The 20,505-nt window shown below is 39.1% G+C and overlaps 1 protein-coding gene across 1 annotated transcript; it reads right to left on the reverse strand.

Moving 5' to 3' along the window:
• Positions 1-636: 636 nt before the first annotated feature.
• Positions 637-16,809, reverse strand: EIF3M (eukaryotic translation initiation factor 3 subunit M). Its single transcript, XM_075755263.1, has 11 exons — positions 16,654-16,809; positions 15,049-15,181; positions 13,526-13,664; positions 13,017-13,140; positions 12,370-12,464; positions 7,189-7,272; positions 5,720-5,819; positions 5,214-5,295; positions 1,955-2,098; positions 1,341-1,401; positions 637-914 (listed from the first exon to the last, which is right to left on the reverse strand). The coding sequence occupies exons 1-11, from the start codon at positions 16,693-16,695 to the stop codon at positions 794-796; spliced, it is 1,125 nt and encodes a 374-aa protein (XP_075611378.1). The 5' UTR covers positions 16,696-16,809; the 3' UTR covers positions 637-793.
• Positions 16,810-20,505: the final 3,696 nt, after the last annotated feature.

The raw sequence follows: 20,505 nt of genomic DNA on the forward strand, positions 1-20,505 counted from the left end.
TAACTAATAATGTTAGTTCTCTGTTTCTGCAATCAAATACAAGTTAGTATGGGTTTTTCACAAAGTTAAAGAGTTCACAAGTTGTTAAGTTAATGTTTTAATATCCATTAAGTAAAATTAAACGATTGAGTACCCTTCTGCTCCTCAGAAGTTTTGGCTGAAATATTTCAATTTGGTTTCTGTCAGACTGCTTACTCAGTTTTCAAGTAAAATCAGCTGCAACTGTTTCAAAATACAATGGTTTCTACAAACGTTTATAACTTACAGCAGCTCTTAAGTGGCAGAAGAACAGGAAAATCTTCTCCTTCACTGCCAAATTAAATATATCTGTTGTAGTTGATTCTGTATGTCTGAAGAATAAAGGACCAGGCATGATTTACAGAGACAAGGCAGCAGGATCTTGCTTCAAAAAGCTTCACTTCTAACTGGTTCACATCTTTCCTCTCTTAGGGTATAAGGGAAATTTTCTCTTACTTCAGTTACTTGCACTATCATTTTTCTGATCTCCCTCCCTTCTTCCCCACGCCTCTTGGAAAGAAAGATCTTCATATTGTAAACTTAAACAAGAACAAAAGAAGCATAACCAATATTGCTACTGTTTGTTGTTGCTAATTATGTAAGAAAATCAACAGAAGATATTTTCCCATATTTGTTTTATTGCTTTTTTGTGTTGCAATTTAGAATATTCAGCTTCTTTAAACCAATTGTATACATTTTGGAAACATTCACAAATTGTCAAAGTTTTGAATAAATTTCATCTATAGTGACATTACTAGGTCAAAAAAAAAAAAATTTAGGTGTCTGAGAGACTGAGGAGACTGTTTTTCACTTGATTCAAATTTTGTTTCCAGGTGTTTAGAGTGTCATACAATTGCTGCCATTGCTGCTTCCCAAAAGTCCGATGTGTGCTGTGACTAGAGAAGTAAAACAAAATTGGAAGATGATTACTAGATGTCATGCTCACCTAACAATTCTGTTATAGCTTAGCTTTACTCTCACACATGAATAGGAAATTTTTTATTTTCTCTATATAAAGGGCTGTCCTTTACCAGTTAGAGAATTCTGTAGCCTTCCCAAATATTTAAAGCAACAACAGTCATTAGTATTCTTGTCACTATTAGGTCATTAAATGAAATGTGCTGGAAAATAGGACTCTTTCATTAAATAAGCTAATCACATTCAGTGTGAGCTTTAATAAAATTATGATAAATAGCAACTATTTAACTACCAGCAACTGATAGGAACAATACCTTGCTTCTAGTTAAAATATTCTACAAATATAAGTGAAATAATTAGAACACACTATGTTCTGCAAAATGCTATGAAGAATTAAGTCTTACCTGACAACTACTTTCCTCTGTGTCTGATCTATTTTGCAGTATACCATCTTTGTCTTTACAGCTGCAAAAAAGCAATGCTGTTTTGAGCAATATTTTCAAGAGTGCAAAGGTATCAAACTGCATAAAAACTCTTCAAAATTAGATCAATACAAATATAAAACCACCGTAGTTCTCTTAATACTGTTTTGCTGTTGGTTTTAACAGGCTAGTAGGCAGAAAAGCAAAACAATGTAACAAGATGAAGGTCATGCACGAATCCTATTGTTTGGTGCCAATCTATTAAAGCAATATCCTGTACAGTTTTTATAACTTCTCTCCCCTACAAACACATCCTGTTTTCATGACAGCAAACAAAACCAGATGACAAATTAAACCTGCAAACAATTTATTAGATCTAGAAAGAATTATATGAAATACAGTTGCTGTCACTGAAAAGAAAAACACTATTTAAAAGACAAGAGTTAGGTATGTCTTTCAGCATGAAGTTTTGCAGCTATATCTTGTAATACACAGAAATTAAAAGTTAATTTTTCTGAATATTTAGCATGAGCTTAGAAGACTATAAAAGGTATTGTTCATTAGCATTGTGTGAAGTACGGTACTGCGGTTCTTACCATCAATAACAAATGCTTCTACGTCATCAGCACCAATCTGAAGTTCCTGTTGCATTGTGTCAAATGATATTTCTTTATTCTCTACAGCCATTCCCATGAAAGTGAGTAGCCTCATTTTTGCCATATTGTGTTCGTGCAACAAGCCTGTGTAAAAGTGGTGATAGTTTATGGATATGAATTATAATTCAATAATTCAGTAATTTGTTTTTCATGTTGTTATTACTACATATGCTTCCTATAATTTAAAATTTATTTCACATCATGAAAATATTCCACCTGTCCTTATCAACATTTCTGAGGTAAAACATTAATTTCTGCATCTTCCTTGTGTTTTGCTAAAATAGCTAGTTTAGTTCTGAATTCATCGAGATTCAGTCATTGTCAGTAAAAGCTAATAAATATCTACAGAAGTGAAGCGCAGAAATTTTTTGAAACAGTAGAAACATCACCTTAACAGAATTTTAGTTGGTGAGTGGGCAAATAAATTCTTCAGTTGCATCATCTGGAAGAACAGCAATGCAACAACTAATGGAAAACACGTGATTAGTAATATCAAAACCTTCTTACAGCCTCACTGCTCATTCTTATGTAGTTGCTTGAAAATAAACCCCTCTCAGTAATGGTTTCATGACAAAATATTTTTGTGCCAGAAGAATGTTTTGGCACTGAATTAACTGTTTATACCACAGCATAAAAAGCATCATGGGTCACAAAAAAAAAAAAAAGCTCTTCAAGAACTGAGGCAGAGATATTAAAAGTTTGATCTTTTACATGATTTTATACATGGCAACATGAGGAAATGAGCCAAAGGTTTGCACATCTAAATCAGAGACTGTTTGCATGGAAAAAAAAAACCTCTAGGTCAACAAAGTTAAGACATTCAGAGGATCCAAGACATTTCTTAATCCAAGTTCTGTGAGGTACCAACTAAGATTCGGTGGAAGTTTCTTTAAAATGAACATCAATCATTTTGTTTTGGTGTGACATTAGAAGCATTCATATTGCTTCAGTAAACATTTAAGTTTGGAATTTATAACATCCATACACTAATAGGAAAGCACATTAGTGCAGGACATCATGTTGTGTTAATTAGCTATAATTATGATGCAGGTTCCCTATTTGGCACTGATTCAACAAAAATGTGATCACCATAATTCATACGAATGAGGAGCACCAGCAACTATACCTAACTGGGTTTAATGGAACTCTACAAGCATCAAAAAATCAATTAGCACACATTAACCCTAATTAACAAATGCAAATGAGATGCTGATTAACTTTCCGAAAAAGACTGCTGATAATACCAGATTAAATGTGGACATGTTAGGGCGATTCAGTTGACACAGATAATGCTACCGCTGGCCTAAGTTGTCAGCGTTAATAAACCAACAAATTGTAACCAAGTGATGCCACCTGTAGGAGCCTTCACTGCACAGCTTTCACAGACTAGTTTTAATTGGTCCTGAGCCATCAAAAGGTAGAACTAAAGCTGATGCTGTGCTGTCAGTGAAATCCTATTATTAATATCCTTTATTTTAAAGCCCAATAGCTTGGCAAGTTAGTTAAAAAAAAAAAAAAGAAAATCTTTAAAGCATGGTTAAAATCTATTAATTTTTGGGAACAGATCATAGGTGTTCTGAAGAATTTTTGAATGCCTCATTTAATATTTGTCTTGTTTTCTATAACCAAACTGCCCTTGTTTTTTCAAAGGCATGGCTGAAACACACAGACCAAGCTCCTAGCGTTCTGGTCTGCACTGCCTCAGAGTCTCTACCTTGTCTACTGCTCGAAGACATACAGAATTTTCTGAGTGTGCCATAAAGCAGGTGAGAAATCAAGATAACTGGAAGTAAGGCTGTCTTTTAAAACAGTTACACAGATATTTAAGGATTTTACTAAGGTTACGTGAATACTAGATGTATTGAAAATGCACACACTGTGTATTCACAGAGGTAAACACAGATACAGGGAGGCAAAGCAAAAGAAATCATGACTACCGTATATTCTACGATTAATACTATGTATACGTGTAATTAATCTTCCATAAATTTATTCAAATGTTAGCATAACAGTATTTTCAGCAAATACTTCTGTGGACAAATAACTAACAGATAAGCCATTTCAATACATGAAAATTGTTACAACACAGAAAACAATTTCCCCTAAGAAAGAAAGGCGTAAGATGTCTACACAATTAATGTTCAAATACATATGACAAAAGGTACGCTATATCCTCTATACATTTACAAACTATCAAAAACTTGCTGCTAATTTTATTTACAAAAAATCATATTGCTTTTTCCATCATTTTAATACCCAAAGTACCAGCATTTTAAAGCTTTGAGGGTAATTATTCTCAGAATCATACCACACTCCATTACACAAAATAATGCATATGTTAAAAGGCTGCACTAAACTCTGCTTTAGCAAAACTATGCCTTTCCTCAAATGCATTCAGCCAGTGTTCAAGTGTCACTTCAAAATCAAAGTTATAAAAAAAAAAAATCTGATTTTTTATGGAAACATTTATTCATTACCAATATGTCAAAACCTTAATGCAGTAATAAAAAAATCTGCATCATTGAGCAATTTCTGCATTGTCACTGACCCCTGTCCTAAAAAGCTGGAATATAAAAAACGTAATTTTAATGCATGCAATAGCTTATGAACCAGTGCTCCTTTGAAACAGTCAATTACACATCAACGGGGGAGTGTCAAAGTGTTAATTACTACTCCTTTTTTCCACAGTGTGTAAATAAAGAGGGTGCTGACATTAACATTCCATCACATTGCTTCATGTGATGAAACAAATTAACTGGGACAGACCGTGGCTTGCTAGGTCTAATGCATTGGCACACACAGACACACACACACACAATTTGCATGTTTTATCTTACTGCTCAGAAGTATTTGCTGTTATAGTTATTGATCATAAAAAAAATTCTAAGAGATTTACACAGGCTGCTGGCTTACTCGGTAAAGGTGTGATCTCTGGCCTAGCCTAAAGCATCAACCCTCCCAAAAGCTGTAAAAGAAAAGTGGGGGAAAAAACACAGTTCTCTTTGAACCCATAGAACAAACCACAGTTAGATGGCCCATTTACGATCTAGTAGAGGTTAGAGGCTACGAACTCAATCCATTCTAAAAACTCCTGTTAAATTTCCTTGGCTTCAATATATGGGTTCGAACTGAAGCACTTTGAGGCTTCCCTATCTTAAACCATGTGAACAGTCAGAAATGTAATGATCTGAAAACTTACCAAGGGAGTCAATGAAGTCTTTGTTGTTCTGATAAAACTTGACGTAGGATGCTAGTTTAGCACTTACAAAAATTGTCAAAAGCTAGAAGACAGTAAACAAACAAAAGAACAGTTTAAGTATTATCTATGTTTCCCTCCCTGCCCACTGGACAGATACATATATGTAAACTATTTGTACTGAACAGAAAAATAAACCATTAAGAGCTCAAATTCTGTCTCCTGTCAGTAGCTGAGGGCAATCTGTGCTGAGCTTACTGCCTTTTCTCAGACCTGAAAGGCAGTTTTGCTACAGAACTCACGTGAGGGCAGGATTTGTAACTCTTCAGTTTCTGAAACTTCTAAAGGGAAACACTTCACATGTAATATTTTAATTCCAAAAGAACTAAAAGAAATAGTACATTGCAGCTCAATATTACTGACATTGGCAACTATTCTAATGAATTTCAAAAGACACAAATAAAACTACAGCTATCAAATCATCTTGCTAAAAAAAAAAAGTTACTTACATCATGAATAAGTTCTCCTTCCAAAAATTTGACTGGTTTTAAGGCAAGAAGATGATCAAAGAGAAAGGTATTTGGATCCTTCAATGCTCGTACAATACATCTAATTAGAAAAGGAAAATGCTTATTTTCACAGCAATACACATTTTTAGAGTAAGTGAAACTCAATTTGTGGGTCCTTGCTTTCTAGGAAATGCCCAAGGGTTTTCAACTATTCTTAAATGTAAGCCATGTCACATTCCAATTTTAATCTTCATTTTACAGATGGAAAAAACAAGGAACAGAAAGCATTAAGTAATTTGCCCAGTATCACAAATGAAATTTGCCAGGTGGTAAGACTACAGATCACCCTACTGTTTCCATCTATGCATTTATTTCCAGCCCAACCTCATTCCTAGAGGTATTTTTACTGTCCTTCTAAAATTTCATAGAATTAAGTTGCTTAGGAAGATTAATTATACTTGAATATGTGACACAAAACAGAGAAAACCCCAATACCAAACACTGCAAGGCCTATGATTTATCAGTTGCAGCTCCAGACTATAAACAGACCTAAAGTGTTTCTAGAACTCTAGATGAAAGCTTTCGTTCAGCGGCATGAGAAGACTTAGTGCTACACTGACTCTGACGGCCTAGACCATGACCCTGCCACACAACGTACACCCAAAAGAACCTAAGGTCTGCAAAGTCGCAGCAATATGATAACCCCTGGGTAGCTATGTTCTTTCACATGTAAATGGTCTCAGATTGCTGTAGGGTAGTCAATGAAGTTTTCATTTATGCGCAGACACTTTAATTTTCACAGTGAGTCACCCCGATTTTCCTGCGTGCTCAAGTATAAACAACTCCCTTGAGAACTATTGGTTGTACACACCCGGCAGAACCACATGACTTATTACAAATCTAATTCCTAAGAACCACCATGATAGGTAGAATGTCAAAATACAAGCTTTCACTCATTTTGGCCAGTAAGGAAAATACACTGTTAAGAATCAATTTACTCCCAGCTTGTCCAACTAAGTTTAATTCTGTGCAGTTCACATTCTTAGTACTCGCCTACAGAAAAGAGCAAGAATTTCTTTTCACATAAAGTGCTATTTGAAAAGAACATTTGAAGTTAGAGAATCAGGCAATCAGTAAGTAAAAAATCTGAAATAAAGGATGCCAATTCCAATTTTGATTGCACAGTCAATGTAAATGACATCCTTACACAAGGTTGATCTCTCTCAGCAGTGACCGAAACACACTTGTGCACTTGCACAGTGGAGTAAACCTGACTCTGCCATAAAGAGTAGGTTGGTAAACCAAACCTACCATAGACTGCACAGATCAAGTCAGCCATGGTACAGAAAAGAGGCCGTGGCAGGGCCCTTGCCTGCCAGACCATTCGGTACTCCTAACAGTAAGGCGATCCACATAATGTAGCAATTGAGAAAAAGCTATTTTTAAGGAAGCCAGGAAGTCAATATTACCTGTGAGCATCAACTCTCGCCTGGGAAGCATTGTCCTCTGTGTAACTTCCCAGTAGTTCCACCATTACTTTTGCTGCAGTGTCACTATAGAAGAAAAATAAAGTTACCTCAGGATAGCTGAAAAAATAGTTCAAACAAGACACTCAAATATTTAAATAATTCTGTTATGATGTTATAGGTCAAATTAAATTACACTTGAAAAGATGTAGATGATCCATTTTAATTCTAGTGGAGAGAACAAATTAACTAGATGTATTCTTTCAATTCTTGTTCTACAAAATGTTTATCTTCACCCTTCATTTCATTCTCTTAAATTGATAAATTACCTGCTGGTTATGGAAAAAGCTTTCTGAGCTAGGAACAGCTTTATATGGTTCACTAGAACGCTCCTCTTATGCACATCTGGATTTAATCACTGCAGAATAAGTAGCACTGCAAAGTTTATTTCAAATGTAAAATGGCATAACTTAAAGAATATTTATGGTCAGGAAAGTGACTGCATAAAAGCTGCCTCTTTTTTAACAGATTCTCCAAGTATTTGGAGTGAGAGCTGCTCATTTTACTGATGAAGTTAAGCAGCCAGCAATTAGATTGGGTTAGGGTCCTGTGAAGCAAGCAGCTTCCAACACTGCTTTGACAGACAGCTCTTGGAAAAACAATTCATTCTAAGAAAATTGAGTAAACCTAGGGCCTTGTCTACCCAGATTATTTTGTAAACAACAGCTCATCAATGTTGCTGCAAACCAGCTCCCAGACCCTTACTGTGTCATTTTCACCAATTTTGATTTATTTTTATGTAACAGTTCTTACCACTAGCAAGGCCAGCAACTGATGATGCTTTTTATAAAATTTCCATCAAAAAATAAACACATTGAATACACTGTATGTATGCACACAAAAATCAATTTCCTATTTCTTATAGAATTCTTGTTAACTATTAAAATAGAAGGCTGTGACAATTCTTCCACACAGAGAATAGATTTTGCTAATGCCGTCTTACTACTTCCTTTGGAGAAGACAGGGTACAGCTGTAGATAAAACTGAACCTCGATAATGAGAACGTGTGCTTTGCAGAAATCTCCCACGCATGTACACTGACTGGCAACTGCTTTACTGAAAGGTACTTTCTCAGTGGAGAGGAAGAAGGTTGGATACTACTCTCCAGAGTACAGTGAGTTACAGTGTAAAGCCAAGCTCTTCCTTCAAAGTAGCTCAATTCTAGGTACAGCAAATTTCCCCATCTGGTCTGACAGACCCACTACATTTCCTTAAAGAAAAAGCTGCAAGAAGAAAGTTTCAATTCATTTTAATTACTTGAGTTAATGGCATAAATTGCACAGGGAAGGAACAAACCAATGTAACACTCCCAGTATGTACTGAGCTGCGATATATTAAGACATCATGGGAAGCAAGCAGTATCTTATAGAATCTGGATATACGTTGAGTGAAGAGAGTTTGTGCTCAAGGCAGGAGAATTTTCTATAGATTCCAGCCATTATTTCAGAATTGTGTTCAGAAGTGTAAACTTGAATGAAACATTTAAGACTCCAGCATTAAAGAGGTCAGCTTATGTTTTGTCATAGCAACTGATACTGGTGTGTAGAGGAACTGATAGCTCTGTATCAGTGAAATCAAATTAATTTAGACAGCTTTATATGTGCGAGAACTATTGGCATGTAAATCAGACTAAGACAGACTATGATTTTTGCACTGGTGAAATCTTACAACACTAGATTTTTTTGTCTTCACTAGAACATCAGTTTAATACAGGACTGATACTGCATAGACATTCAAACAAAGAGGCTCAGCTGATATGCTACTCAACCTAACAATACCAGTCCCCTTATTTAATATAAGCTTTCAGTAGTTGTTGTTACAGACTTCTGGAACTTTTCCTTTCCTTCCCCTTCCCTTAGGGGCAAAAATTGAAACCTACAAACTTAACTAATTTCAAACAGTATTTGCAGTCCCCTCCACCCTTTTTTATTTTTTGAAGGAGGAAGGAGTAGAATCTTTCACTTGATGCTACAAGACAACTCCTCCCAAAATTTCTGTGCTAAACTCTTGCAAGCTGCAGCAAATACGGCAGGCCTTTTAATCTTATTCATTCTATTCAGTGTTTCAGATTACTACCATAAATTAGGATGTTTAAAGCAGTAATACAGATCACGATTTTACCAAAGCTCATTGCTAAATGTGTATATCTCACCTAAGATGCAAATTGAACATTTTTTCTAGCAAGACAGCTTACACAAGCACTCTCGGCTCCACATGCCAGTCTAGATGCGTACCTTGACGAAAAGCCAGTGAGAATTGAGGAGCGATGGTAGATAAAAGGAAGAAAAAAAAAAATACAGAGTATTCAGAGACTTAGTAAGATGTTGGAATTGAGTCCCTCTACATTACATGATATTAAATAGAATTAAAATTAAATGAAATAATTATTTTGCAGGTGCCTGACCTGCTGAGGTTTTTGCTACAGGTATTAATAACCAGACTTGCCGGACCTGTTTGAATGCAAACTTGAGCAGGACTAACCCCACTCTGAATGCTGCCAGGTTAATGGCAGAGAGCAGCCGTGAGCTGGCACCTGGCATGATATTCAGGGCCTCACAGCAGAAATCAAGTCTCTGGCTGCAGGCAAGCCACACATGCCCATAAAACTCCATCTGTAACTGGAAAAGAAAACAGGTTCTGTTACCTTGCAGTTTCATACTGACACAGCTAGGAAAATGCTGAAGACTAAAGCAGCTGAGCCACAAAACTCTACTGCAGAACCTTTAATGGCATGGAGCACAGGCAGCAGAGAAAGTAACTAATCTCCTGCAAAGTTCAGCTACCAAATACAGATCTCAGGAACAAGCCACACCAGCCACCTGTTTTCCAGCCACCACCACCAATTTTTCTTCAGTTGATCATGAGAAAGATACAAATCTCTCTTCAAAGATATCAAGGTGATTTTGATCATCAGAAAGAAGAAACTTCAACCAGAAAGTGCCTGGAAAAGTTTTGATAAAACAAGTTTTTCACTTATCACTGCAGGAAAAGGAACACCACACAGAACGGCTGCATCATCTACTTTTCATCAGCTACCAATCTGTTCACTACCAAGTCATCCATTGGGGGAAAGTCTATTAGCTATGGAAAACCATCTCTTCTGCCATACTGAGTGAAGTTAAAACATAAAATGAACCAAAAAAAGTTAAATTCAATTGTTTTCAACAACATATTATCTTCCCTTGGTTATAAATCAACATGGTAACTGAGGTATGATTTTTATTACTTATTTTTCAGTTCCCACTTATCTTTCCATACTGCTCCATAAAGCAACATTCCTGAGTGCTAACGCTGGAATGCCGCTGTGAGTTTCCCATACTATTGCAAATACTGCCCACTGATCCAGGAGAGTGAACCAGGTCAAAGGTGCTAGGGTCACTTCTTGTTTTCTTTTCTGGAGAGAAGCGTAAGTGATCTGAAAAATTGCTCCATTCAGTGCAAAGCTTGCTGCAACAGACGGCAAGGGCACTGAACGCAGAAGCAATACGTTACAGGGTTTATGAAAGTTTTTAATGCCTAACTTAAAAATATCACCTACTATTAGGAAGCAAAAACCATTTAGTAGCAGGGTTACTAGTAGCACTGGAAACAAAAATTAGAAGTCTAATTCGTAGACTGGGTAACAAGACTAGCTAAAAATATTTAGCTATTAAGTATGGGAATTAAGCTGGTTAAAACCTCTCAACAACTCAATAGGATGAGAAGTGTTTAAAAGAGTAAGAGCATTACAGAGTATCAGTGTAATATTTCTGAAACAAAGTAAGCACTAAGCCATGTACAAGATCTCCGATTATCATTTCTGAAATCATTTTGACCGTCTGAAATCTGTCATACGGTACTATCAATGAAAAAGCCTTTTAATGTTAGTAACAGGAATAGGAATTCCCAATAATGTTGTAGCTCACAGTGTAACTACTACTCCATGAGGATTAATCACCCCTAAATTGAGGTTAAAAATGATCCTGCTATGCTGACGCAGCATTTCCAGGCTACAATTTCACCAACTCTAGGCTAACTCTCCTGCCAGAAGAAACTCTCCTCCTCAACAGCTCCACACTTCCCTTTTTTTTTTTTTTTGCCTGGCAAGATCACCGCCCCAGTCCAATCCACCATGCAGTTGTACAAACACGCCCAGGGACTGGTAGCTGGAGGGGACGGGACAGGAACAGCAAATACAGGACAGAACTGCTTCCTTCTGCAGCAGTACAAAGTTATGCAAATGTAGAAAAGTAAGTGCAGTTCTGCTACCAGTGTAAGTCAGCAGCGTAGAAGTCCTGATGCTGCCTGGCTATGAAAATTTAAAAAAAAAAACCAAAAAACAAAACTTAAAAAACTAACTCAGAAAACAGCGAAAGGGAAGGAAAGGGAAGCAACACACACACACACACACCCCCAAACTACAGCAGGGACAGTTTAGATAGGCTGAAACTGCTATGGAACTACATGCTGGAACCACTTCTGGATCCCAGCCCATCTCTATAGTCCTGGCCAATGCAGTCAATACACCGTATCGCATCTGTAAGATAAATTGATGACAGGTCTCAGTTAAGACTTACATTAATTTACAGGCACGATACACACAGGATTACTTTGCATGCCAGAAGACACTGGTCTGCCAAGTTTGTTAGATCAAAGATGCTTCTTATGATCCAGGATAATAATTTAAAATGGCCAAGCAGGTATTCTGTGGACATTAATTTCCATGACTAGTGGAAAGCTCTGTCCTAAAGGTAATGTTTACATAAAAAGACTGATTCTGTTAACTGTGATTGATAAGCTTCCCAACATCATTAAATAAGAGATAGCGCTACCATGCACTAAAATGTCAAAAGTGCAATTACATAATAAACTTGGCATAATGCTACAATGCTCAAATATTAATATTTATAGAAAGGAATAGTTTTATTTTGGGAGCCTGTGGTTTGCAGCTAATTCACTACTAACCTTAATATTATTTGAAACACTGGTTTAATGTAGGGTGCTTAAAAACATAGAAATAAAAAAAACAGGTATATTTGGACTGAGTTATCAGTACAGATTAATTTTAAAAGTGCTGTGAGAAATACTTTCCCTTACATCAACTTAAAATACAGTTATCTAGTACCTATTACTTGTCTTTTATACCTTTTTTTGCAGTCTACTAGGACATCATATAGCAGTCTCAGAAGAGTATGCTTTTTCTCTGTGCCAAGATTCCAGTCAGAAATCCATTTTCGGACCTAGGCAAAATACAAGTGAAAAAGAAGCATTGGGGAAAAGACTAAAATAAACCAGAAAATATTTCTCCTTTTCTCTCAAACACAAAACGATTGAAAAGACCTTGCACAGAGATTTCTCCTTTGCGTCCTCTGACTCTCAGCTCCCCACACAGAACCTGGAAGTTCTCCCATGAGAAGCCTGCAGACTGTGTTCTCCATGTTACTTTCTAACTAAGGATGACTGATTCTAACACCTCAGAGTATTAGGGACAAGAGCTAAGGCACTAGAACTTGATGCCTCACGCCTGATCAAAGCTTCTCACTTGCATTACTATCCCAGGAATCGGACACATTTAACTATGTTCAGCATCAGAAATGGAAAATAAATGGCAACGGGATTTAGATTCTGTAGACAGACCTTTAAAAGATAAGAAATTCTGTATTTTGCATTTCTTTTTTCACTAGGGTCTGGTAATTTATAACATGGATGGTCTGTATCAGCTCTGACTGATATTTAATGAGATACAACACGGTTAACACGAAGACTGTGACTTGTAGCACCACATTAATTACCTGATCTAGTTCAGTTGGAATGTACTGGATGGCACCACATGAAGAGGCCACTTTAAGAAGGCTGCAGTACACTGTGTATCTCACAGGAGTGTTCTTATCCATGCCGTGGAAGAGATTGCTCAGTCTAAACCACAAACAATGAACAACTGAGTTAAAGAGGTTTCAAAAAAAAACATTACTGGAGTGCATATAAATGTTTGCATTAAGATGCATGTTAATACACACAAAGGACCTGGTGGCACCTTACATCTGTGATGAATTGTCACAGCTTCCACTTTGGTAAGTTTTCAGCAGATAATCTGAAAACTCCATGCATTCTCATTTTAGTTTTGTGATACCCAAGCAAATAAAGTATATTGGTACTTCTATTTTATGATAGGGAAAAAGAAGGTAAAAAAAAAGAGTGCTTCCTGCAACAGAGACACATATCTTGACAGTCACTCCACACTGATGCAAAGACATACAATCACACAATACCACTGTTTCAGTTTCCTCTGTACAATACTTACAGCTGCAATCTAAGAGATGGGCGCTCTCCTTCCCGAAATTTTACTAACTTCTCACACAGGCTTTCAATCAGCGCTTCTTGTTTGTCAGGTTCCAGGATAAGAAGCAAAGAGACTACACTGTTCATTACACTCTCAACATCTGCACAAAACAAAACATGCAGCTGTTTAAAATTGCAAGCAGCAATCATAAGTACCTATTTAGTGCTGGAGAGTTACTTCTGCTATGAATGACTATTTTGCATCGGCAAGAACTGTAAAAGAGAGAAAATGCCAACATAACCAGTCTGGATGTTTATCAGAATGTACATTTAGCCCATGTGGTCTTTCACCAACACATCTCCATGTAAAGCAAGAATTATCAGAGGTGAAAACAAAATTTGTTATTTGCTCTGAATTCTCTGTTCACACGTAAGAGAATTCAGAAGAATTTCAGGTTTTGGTCTTAAAAAACCAGTGGCTTCCTCCTGCACATCCAGAAAACTGCCCCATGGCTCTAAAGTGAGAGTACTAACACCTAGTGCTCAAGTGCAGTAAAACATTTCACCAGGAGCACAAAGGAAACCCAGACCACAGGGAAAATGCCCACAAGAACAAAATATATTCAAAAGCCTCCCCAGCTCCTGTTTAAGCATAGAGTTACATCCTTTCCAAACAGGACCAGACAGGTTTTGTGCTTTCTTTTCACCATCTGCCCAAGTAGGAGCTATGCAAAGGATAAGAACAAAATTCATTACATATGGAAAATATTATTTATTCCCTGAAATGACATCTGAACATCAAACAGAAGGGCAATGAGCTTCTCCTGTATTTCATTCTCATTTGCCTACAGTAAAAGGCAACATGAAAAATAATCTTAAGTACTCCTTCTTGGATGAACTACACATTCTTTCAAATAGCATATATAATTCATATGAGCAACTGATTTTTTACATATAAAAGGTCTAAATGGAATCTGTATATTGGTACAGAGCACAGGAGGCACAGAAAGATCATTTAAGGCTACTGCAGCAGTATCAGTGTCATTAAAACATATTGGTGCAGCTTCTAAAAATCTACAGCCCTCGCTCAAAAAGATTTACTGACTACTAAAAATCGTAGTGTTTTCAGACAGTATTCATCAATTAACGTTTAGGCCTTAAAACTTCTACTTCCAGATGTCTAGTCTTAATTTTTGTTTATCTGCAGCACCACAGCCATTAATTGACTGTAAATCTTATTTTTATCATACATTTTTTTCAGAGAGAAAACCTATTTTATATACAACCTGCTATGCCCTCAGAAATCAAGCTAGACTGTGCTTATTATGACTTCTTTAAAGGGTGCTGGATGGTTGGAGAAGAGAGGGGTAGAGCACATGCAAATTATACGCAGCAATGATGGAAATAAACACCTCCAGTTTTATAAGGATCCACGCATTACCGCATGAGCCATGCAACATACCTCTAAACTATGCCAACCGTTACTGTTTGAAAACATTGATGGCAACATGTTTAGCAAAACCAAGAAGACTTAAAGATACAAACCTTTGTCATCCTCTTTTAGGCACACATCACACACTTCAATAATCTGTGCCAAATCCACATGAAGTCCACCTTCAGCGTTTTCTTCAGAGATTTCTGCTCCTTTGGATTTCAGGTAAGCTCGAAGTTCTGCAGCCTTAGAAAAAACCCAACACACACAAAACAAGAAAGTCATTTTGTGAACAGTAAAGTCAAAGTAATTACATTTCTTACAGATTTTTTTTCTGCAACCACTCCTGTGCCCTCGCCACTCACACTTCCTCTCGCTTCTCCCTACCACCTGTATCCTACAATACCCCAACTCCTCCACTTTAATGCACAACCCAAATACCAACTCAGCGCAAGGTGTGCAGGCTATGGCTAGTTTGCCGGTAACTGAAGAGATCACCTGGCTGTTGAGCTTTCTCACAGTAGGAATGTGTCACTTACAACTGGTTAGAGGACAGCAAGCCTAGTAAGTTTTTGTGACAAAGATGCTTTCCTCTTATGAATTTTTGTTATCTTTTATTCCCTTTGAAAACTTCAGGCAAACCAATAAAACCATTTAGTTGTATCTTCACCAGAAAAGGGTATAAACAAAACCACTTTAGAGCTCCCAATATAATGCCATGACCTGCCTTACCTTGTTAGGATTTAAACCTATGCTAAGAAAACACCTTTGCCCAGCAACAGGCCTATGCATTAACTTTACAACCTACGATGTCAGCAGCTAAACCATAACCCTTCAGAGACAATCTCTGTGGGGCCGTGCAACTTTTGGCACAGGGAAACTCTGACCGGGCTGCTGCTGTGACACCAGGTGTCATTTACATCAAGTTCAACGTCGAATCATTATGGTACTGTACGACACAGCTAAACGCTCCAGGACCCTTCACTGTATGTACTTAACCCACTTCAGACTAACTACGTGCTGGGCATTTACTAGACATTACAGCAAGGGAGAACTGGGCCGAGAGCTGGCAGTTGCGGGTGCGTTTCTTGTACATTGTCACCTGTGTATACAGACACCGCTTAAGACGCACTGGGAACAACGAACCCTAAAACTCAAAGACAAAACGAAGTAGCTCAAAGACAAAATTCTCAGTTCCCATGCCTGGAGTGCGGAGAATCCTGCAAACCCAAGACACATCAGCGATGCCCCAGCCCGTATCCGAACTAGTTTCCTCTCCTGAAGGAAAGCACTGCTGAGGAGACATGAAAACAAAGTGCCAGGGAGACGAAGAACTCTGCAGAGGAAATTGCGAGCACGGATTCACCCTTCAGCTGGCAGTTTCCGTAACTCTCCCGTTAAGCCTCTCCAGCAAACAGCCCGCACAAGTTTACGGAGAGCTACGCGGGCCCGCAGCGAGCACGGCTGCCTCCCGCAGGACCGGTACGGCGCCCCCGTCAAGGCGGCGGGCCTGACAGGGACGGGCCCGGGACTACCGACCCCCGCTCCGTCTGCCCCGCCAAACCCGCCGACACCCACCCCCCCGCAGGCCGCCGCAGCCCGGCCCGGCCCGGCCTGCTTCCCCGCCTCGGGATCGAGCCCCGAGGGCCGGGGCCGGCCCCCTCGCTCTGCCGCCGACACCCGTGCGACCCGCTCCTCGCCGAGCCCCGGCCGCTGACCTGATCCTCTTCCGTGATGTCGATAAAAGCCGGGACGCTCATGGCGGCGGAGGCTCCCGCGGCCGGACCGAGCACGCCGCCCGCACCGGAAAGGCAGAGCAACTTCCGGCGCCGCGCGGCATTCGCTTCCGCTTCCCTACCGCTGGGGGCGGGCGGGCGGGCGGGGTAGGCGGGATCTCGCGCCCTGCCCCGCCCCGCCCCGCCTTCCGCGCGCCGCTGGGCGGTGCCGGCTGCGCACGCTGGCGGTGAGGTGAGGGCGGGGCGGCGGGAGCAGAGCGGGCGGTTTCTGCTGCAGCCCGGAGCCTCGGCCGTTCTCCCCGGCGGACTTCTGCTGCGGGGCAGAGGTGCCCTCACCGTGGCCGGGCGGCTTAGCGGCAGCCCGGACGCGGGTTCTACCTCACGTTCTGCCGGGCGGCAGCGGGCAGGGCCCGGGCGGCAGGTCTGGGCGCAGGGTGCCGTGCCGGCTGCCCCCGCCTCAGCGCTCGGCTGTGCGAGGGAGATGGGAGTAGCTGGCCGCCTTCAGCCGGCTGTTCCCAGGTGCGCCTGTGCGATCGGTGTCTGTGGCGCCGGGACTCTTACCGTGTGGATAGAGATTATTTTTTTCCCTCTTTCCGTCTAAAAGGAGTATTCACACACACACACACACACCCCCCCTTAAAAAGTGTAAGTTCTTACTTAGTCCTTTTTCCTTGAAGAATTAAAATAATAGACTTCATTTAGGTATGCCGGGAGTGAAACGTAGTGAGGGAAAGGATACAAGTTCCTAAGCAGATGACAGTAACCTGTTGCAAACCTGTAGCTTGTCTTAACACCTTAGCTCATATCCAATGAAAAGTAACAAACCGTGACTTGGTGTTACCAATGTATTGCACGTTTTTTCAGCTAAAGAGTAAGAAATTTCCTATTCAACGGCTCTGGCAGTCCAACAGGAACATAGCTTGATTTTTGCTGATGTTTCAAAGGCTAAAATGAAAGCCAAGAAAAAGAAGTAGAGGGAAAAAGAAAACTACAAGCAAACCTTTGTTTCCCTGTGACTTATGCTAAGTGTTCGCTGGATACAGAAATTTAGAGAACACTTAGGTTCATAACTATTTGGGTTAAATATTTTCTAAAGACTTATTAAATAAAGAACTGAAGGGGTTTGAGAGAAGGCTTCATGAATGGCTTATTGCTACATAACAGTACTGGCTAGAAAGTAATTAAGAGCTTTTTATTACTCTAGAAGTCATAGAGTAATTCAAGATAAATATTTCTTTGGAGAAATACAGTCTGACAACCAGTAACGGAGTTTTGAAGTGCCAGGAAAAGAGAGCTGATTACTCTGCTAATGAGAAAGTTGAGGCTGGAATCATCTTGATGGTACAGTGTTTTGTAAAGTCTTGCCCCTGGTGTAAAATAACTAAATGAGATCTAGTTAACCAGGACCGAAGGTAGTGTTTTATGCTTCAAAAGTTTAAATAAATAATCTGCAGTTTGAAAAAAGTTATATCAATTTATTGATCATACCACTGAGTGCCTTCCTAGTGTTGACACTGTTTAGCAAAAAGAGCCATTGCTCTGCTGTCAGTGAAACACTCATTTAGCCCAAATTTTACAAATGAGATCTTAGCAGTAAACATGGAAACACAAATAAGACCGGGATCAACAGCGATATTTGGAGTTCTCAGCGGTTTATATTTAGAAATTATTTACACAGACTTTGGAGACTCATTGAATATTAATGGCAGCCTTGGAGTTTTCAGTGAGGTTTGTCATTATATTGGAAGGTAACTAAGAAAAACTAGCAATTGATAATGAAGTCAAGGGATATATAGACTACAGGATGCCACTCCAGACAGTTTCTGTGCTTAAAAAATAACAGATGCTAATTTTTTTTTTTTTTTTTTTTTTTTTTTTTTTTTTTTTTGGTCCTGGAAATCCTCTATGAAAATTTTTTCATTCCTCAGTGAAACAACTGTGGATGAATTCAGCTTCACTGGCTGGGGAGTGGGAGTTCTACTAATTCTGCAAAAGCTGAAAAAACTTAATTCTGCTGCAAAATTACTGGGCAATTTGCAGAAATCCATGTCACAATCAGAGGTTTGGGGGGAATATTGTGAGCTTGCAGGACAGCCTTTGCATCTTTTGGCTCTCTACACATTTACACGTTTGTATCACAACTAACAGACATAGCATGACTCCAGCCATAACCTGTTTTTGGTTTGGATCACCAAACATTTTGGGAAATGTTTCTAATATTGATGTTATCTAAAATATGTAAAAGACATTGAAAGCACTAGCAGTTTCAACCTTTTTTATAAATATAGGTTGAATTAATTATTAGTCACATCACCTTATTATACCCAGCATAGTTTGCAGAAATAAGTGTCTTAAAAACTAAATTTCCCAAGTTAGTCAGACTGCTGTACACAAACCTCTTTTTTTCCTTTTTTTCCACCTGCAAACCTGAGTTTCCACAATAAACCTGTTAAAGGCCCACACTGCCTTTAATAAAGTTCATGACTCAAATCAGTTTTGATCATCTACATGCTTGTATTACTTTTGAATAATGGTTCAAATTTTTCTCTCATCCAAGTCCTGGCTAATTAATTTATTCTAGTTTGGGCAGTATTCTTGAAATAATATCCCTACTTTAACTGATGAATTATCTTTACTGAAAGTGGTTTTAAACAGAATTTTTAATACTGTCTGATTGATAGTCTTACAACTATTTTGTATTTCATAAGTCAGCATTCTGGAAGATAGAGATGATAGAGATAGAGATGATAGATAGCGATAGCGATAGAGATAGTCTCCTTTGTGCCTAATCTGGAATGGGATTTTCAGAGAATGAGTGTTCAAGAATTTTTAAAGTGCAGATGACTTTCATCTAGTACTGCTTAATACAGTCCCGTGAGAATAAAGGTAACATGGCATCCAGCACGCTGGGGGGAATAGGGATATATCATACATTTGATTTGCACAGATCTTTAGGAGACATTTCAGGTGCTGAAGTACGAGCCTCGTGCCAATTTGCGTTCTGGGCTATCGTGCATGGCTACAAGCTGCCATGAGTCTCCTATAGATCACATGCTGTGCCTGAGATTCCTCTGCAGATATCTCAGATACCCTAGGGTATATAAATGGCCCGAGTCACATCATAGGGAATTGAATCCCAACCTCAGTGTCTACTTTTTGTTTAGGTAGTGCACCCAGATGGAAATTTGTGATGTATTATTCTAAATATACAAAAATAAAATAACGATTGATCACACTGGGTAGACAGGACACGGCTTTAAAGAGCTCTGCTGAAATATCCACATATGGTATGTTGCATGATACTTTATTTGTCCCAGAAGAATTAAGATGATAGATGATAGCTGGGATTTGAACTCATGTATCAGGAAGTCCACTTTGAATATAAAGGGGGCAGTCTGTGTTTTGTGAAACTACCAGTGTAAAGAGGATGTAGTGGAAGAATGTGTTTCAGTTTTATTGGAATAATGGCATCTCTGTGGAAACGAGGCAATTGTTTATAGTCCTGTCTGCAGTTTGTGAGGCCAGTTCAGGAACGGGGTGTGGACGGGGTTAAAGCTCTGCCAAGGGGACCGGAGGTCCCTGCGGAGGCTGCCAGGTTTGGTGCACCGGGGCTGGGGAGCCTCAGGCAGTCAGTGTCCTGGAGCAGGCAGGTCTGCAGGCTGGGCTGGGAGCAGCGCCCGGTGGCAGGCCAGAGCAGGGACCCAAAGGAGGGCACTGCAATTTCAGAACGGGCTAGTGTGGGTATGTGTCTCTGTGTGTGTGTATGGATACACATGGAGAAAGAAACGTCCAAGTCTTGGCTGCTGAAGGGAAAAGATGATTTTTTGCTGGCAC

The sequence above is a fragment of the Balearica regulorum genome, chromosome 5 (assembly GCF_011004875.1).
Source record: "Balearica regulorum gibbericeps isolate bBalReg1 chromosome 5, bBalReg1.pri, whole genome shotgun sequence".
NCBI classification, from domain to species: domain Eukaryota; kingdom Metazoa; phylum Chordata; class Aves; order Gruiformes; family Gruidae; genus Balearica; species Balearica regulorum.

What these genes read in the sequence shown, in the direction of transcription:
- EIF3M (XM_075755263.1), bottom strand. Translation starts at nt 16,695, where the DNA reads ATGAGCGTCCCGGCTTTTATCGACATCACGGAAGAGGATCAG. An exon ending in ACATCACGGAAGAGGATCAG is followed by an intron (nt 15,182 to 16,653) that starts GTCAGCGGCCGG and finishes GTTTTTTCTAAG; the next exon opens with GCTGCAGAACTTCGAGCTTA. An exon ending in CCATCTCTTAGATTGCAGCT is followed by an intron (nt 13,141 to 13,525) that starts GTAAGTATTGTA and finishes TTTGTGGTTTAG; the next exon opens with ACTGAGCAATCTCTTCCACG.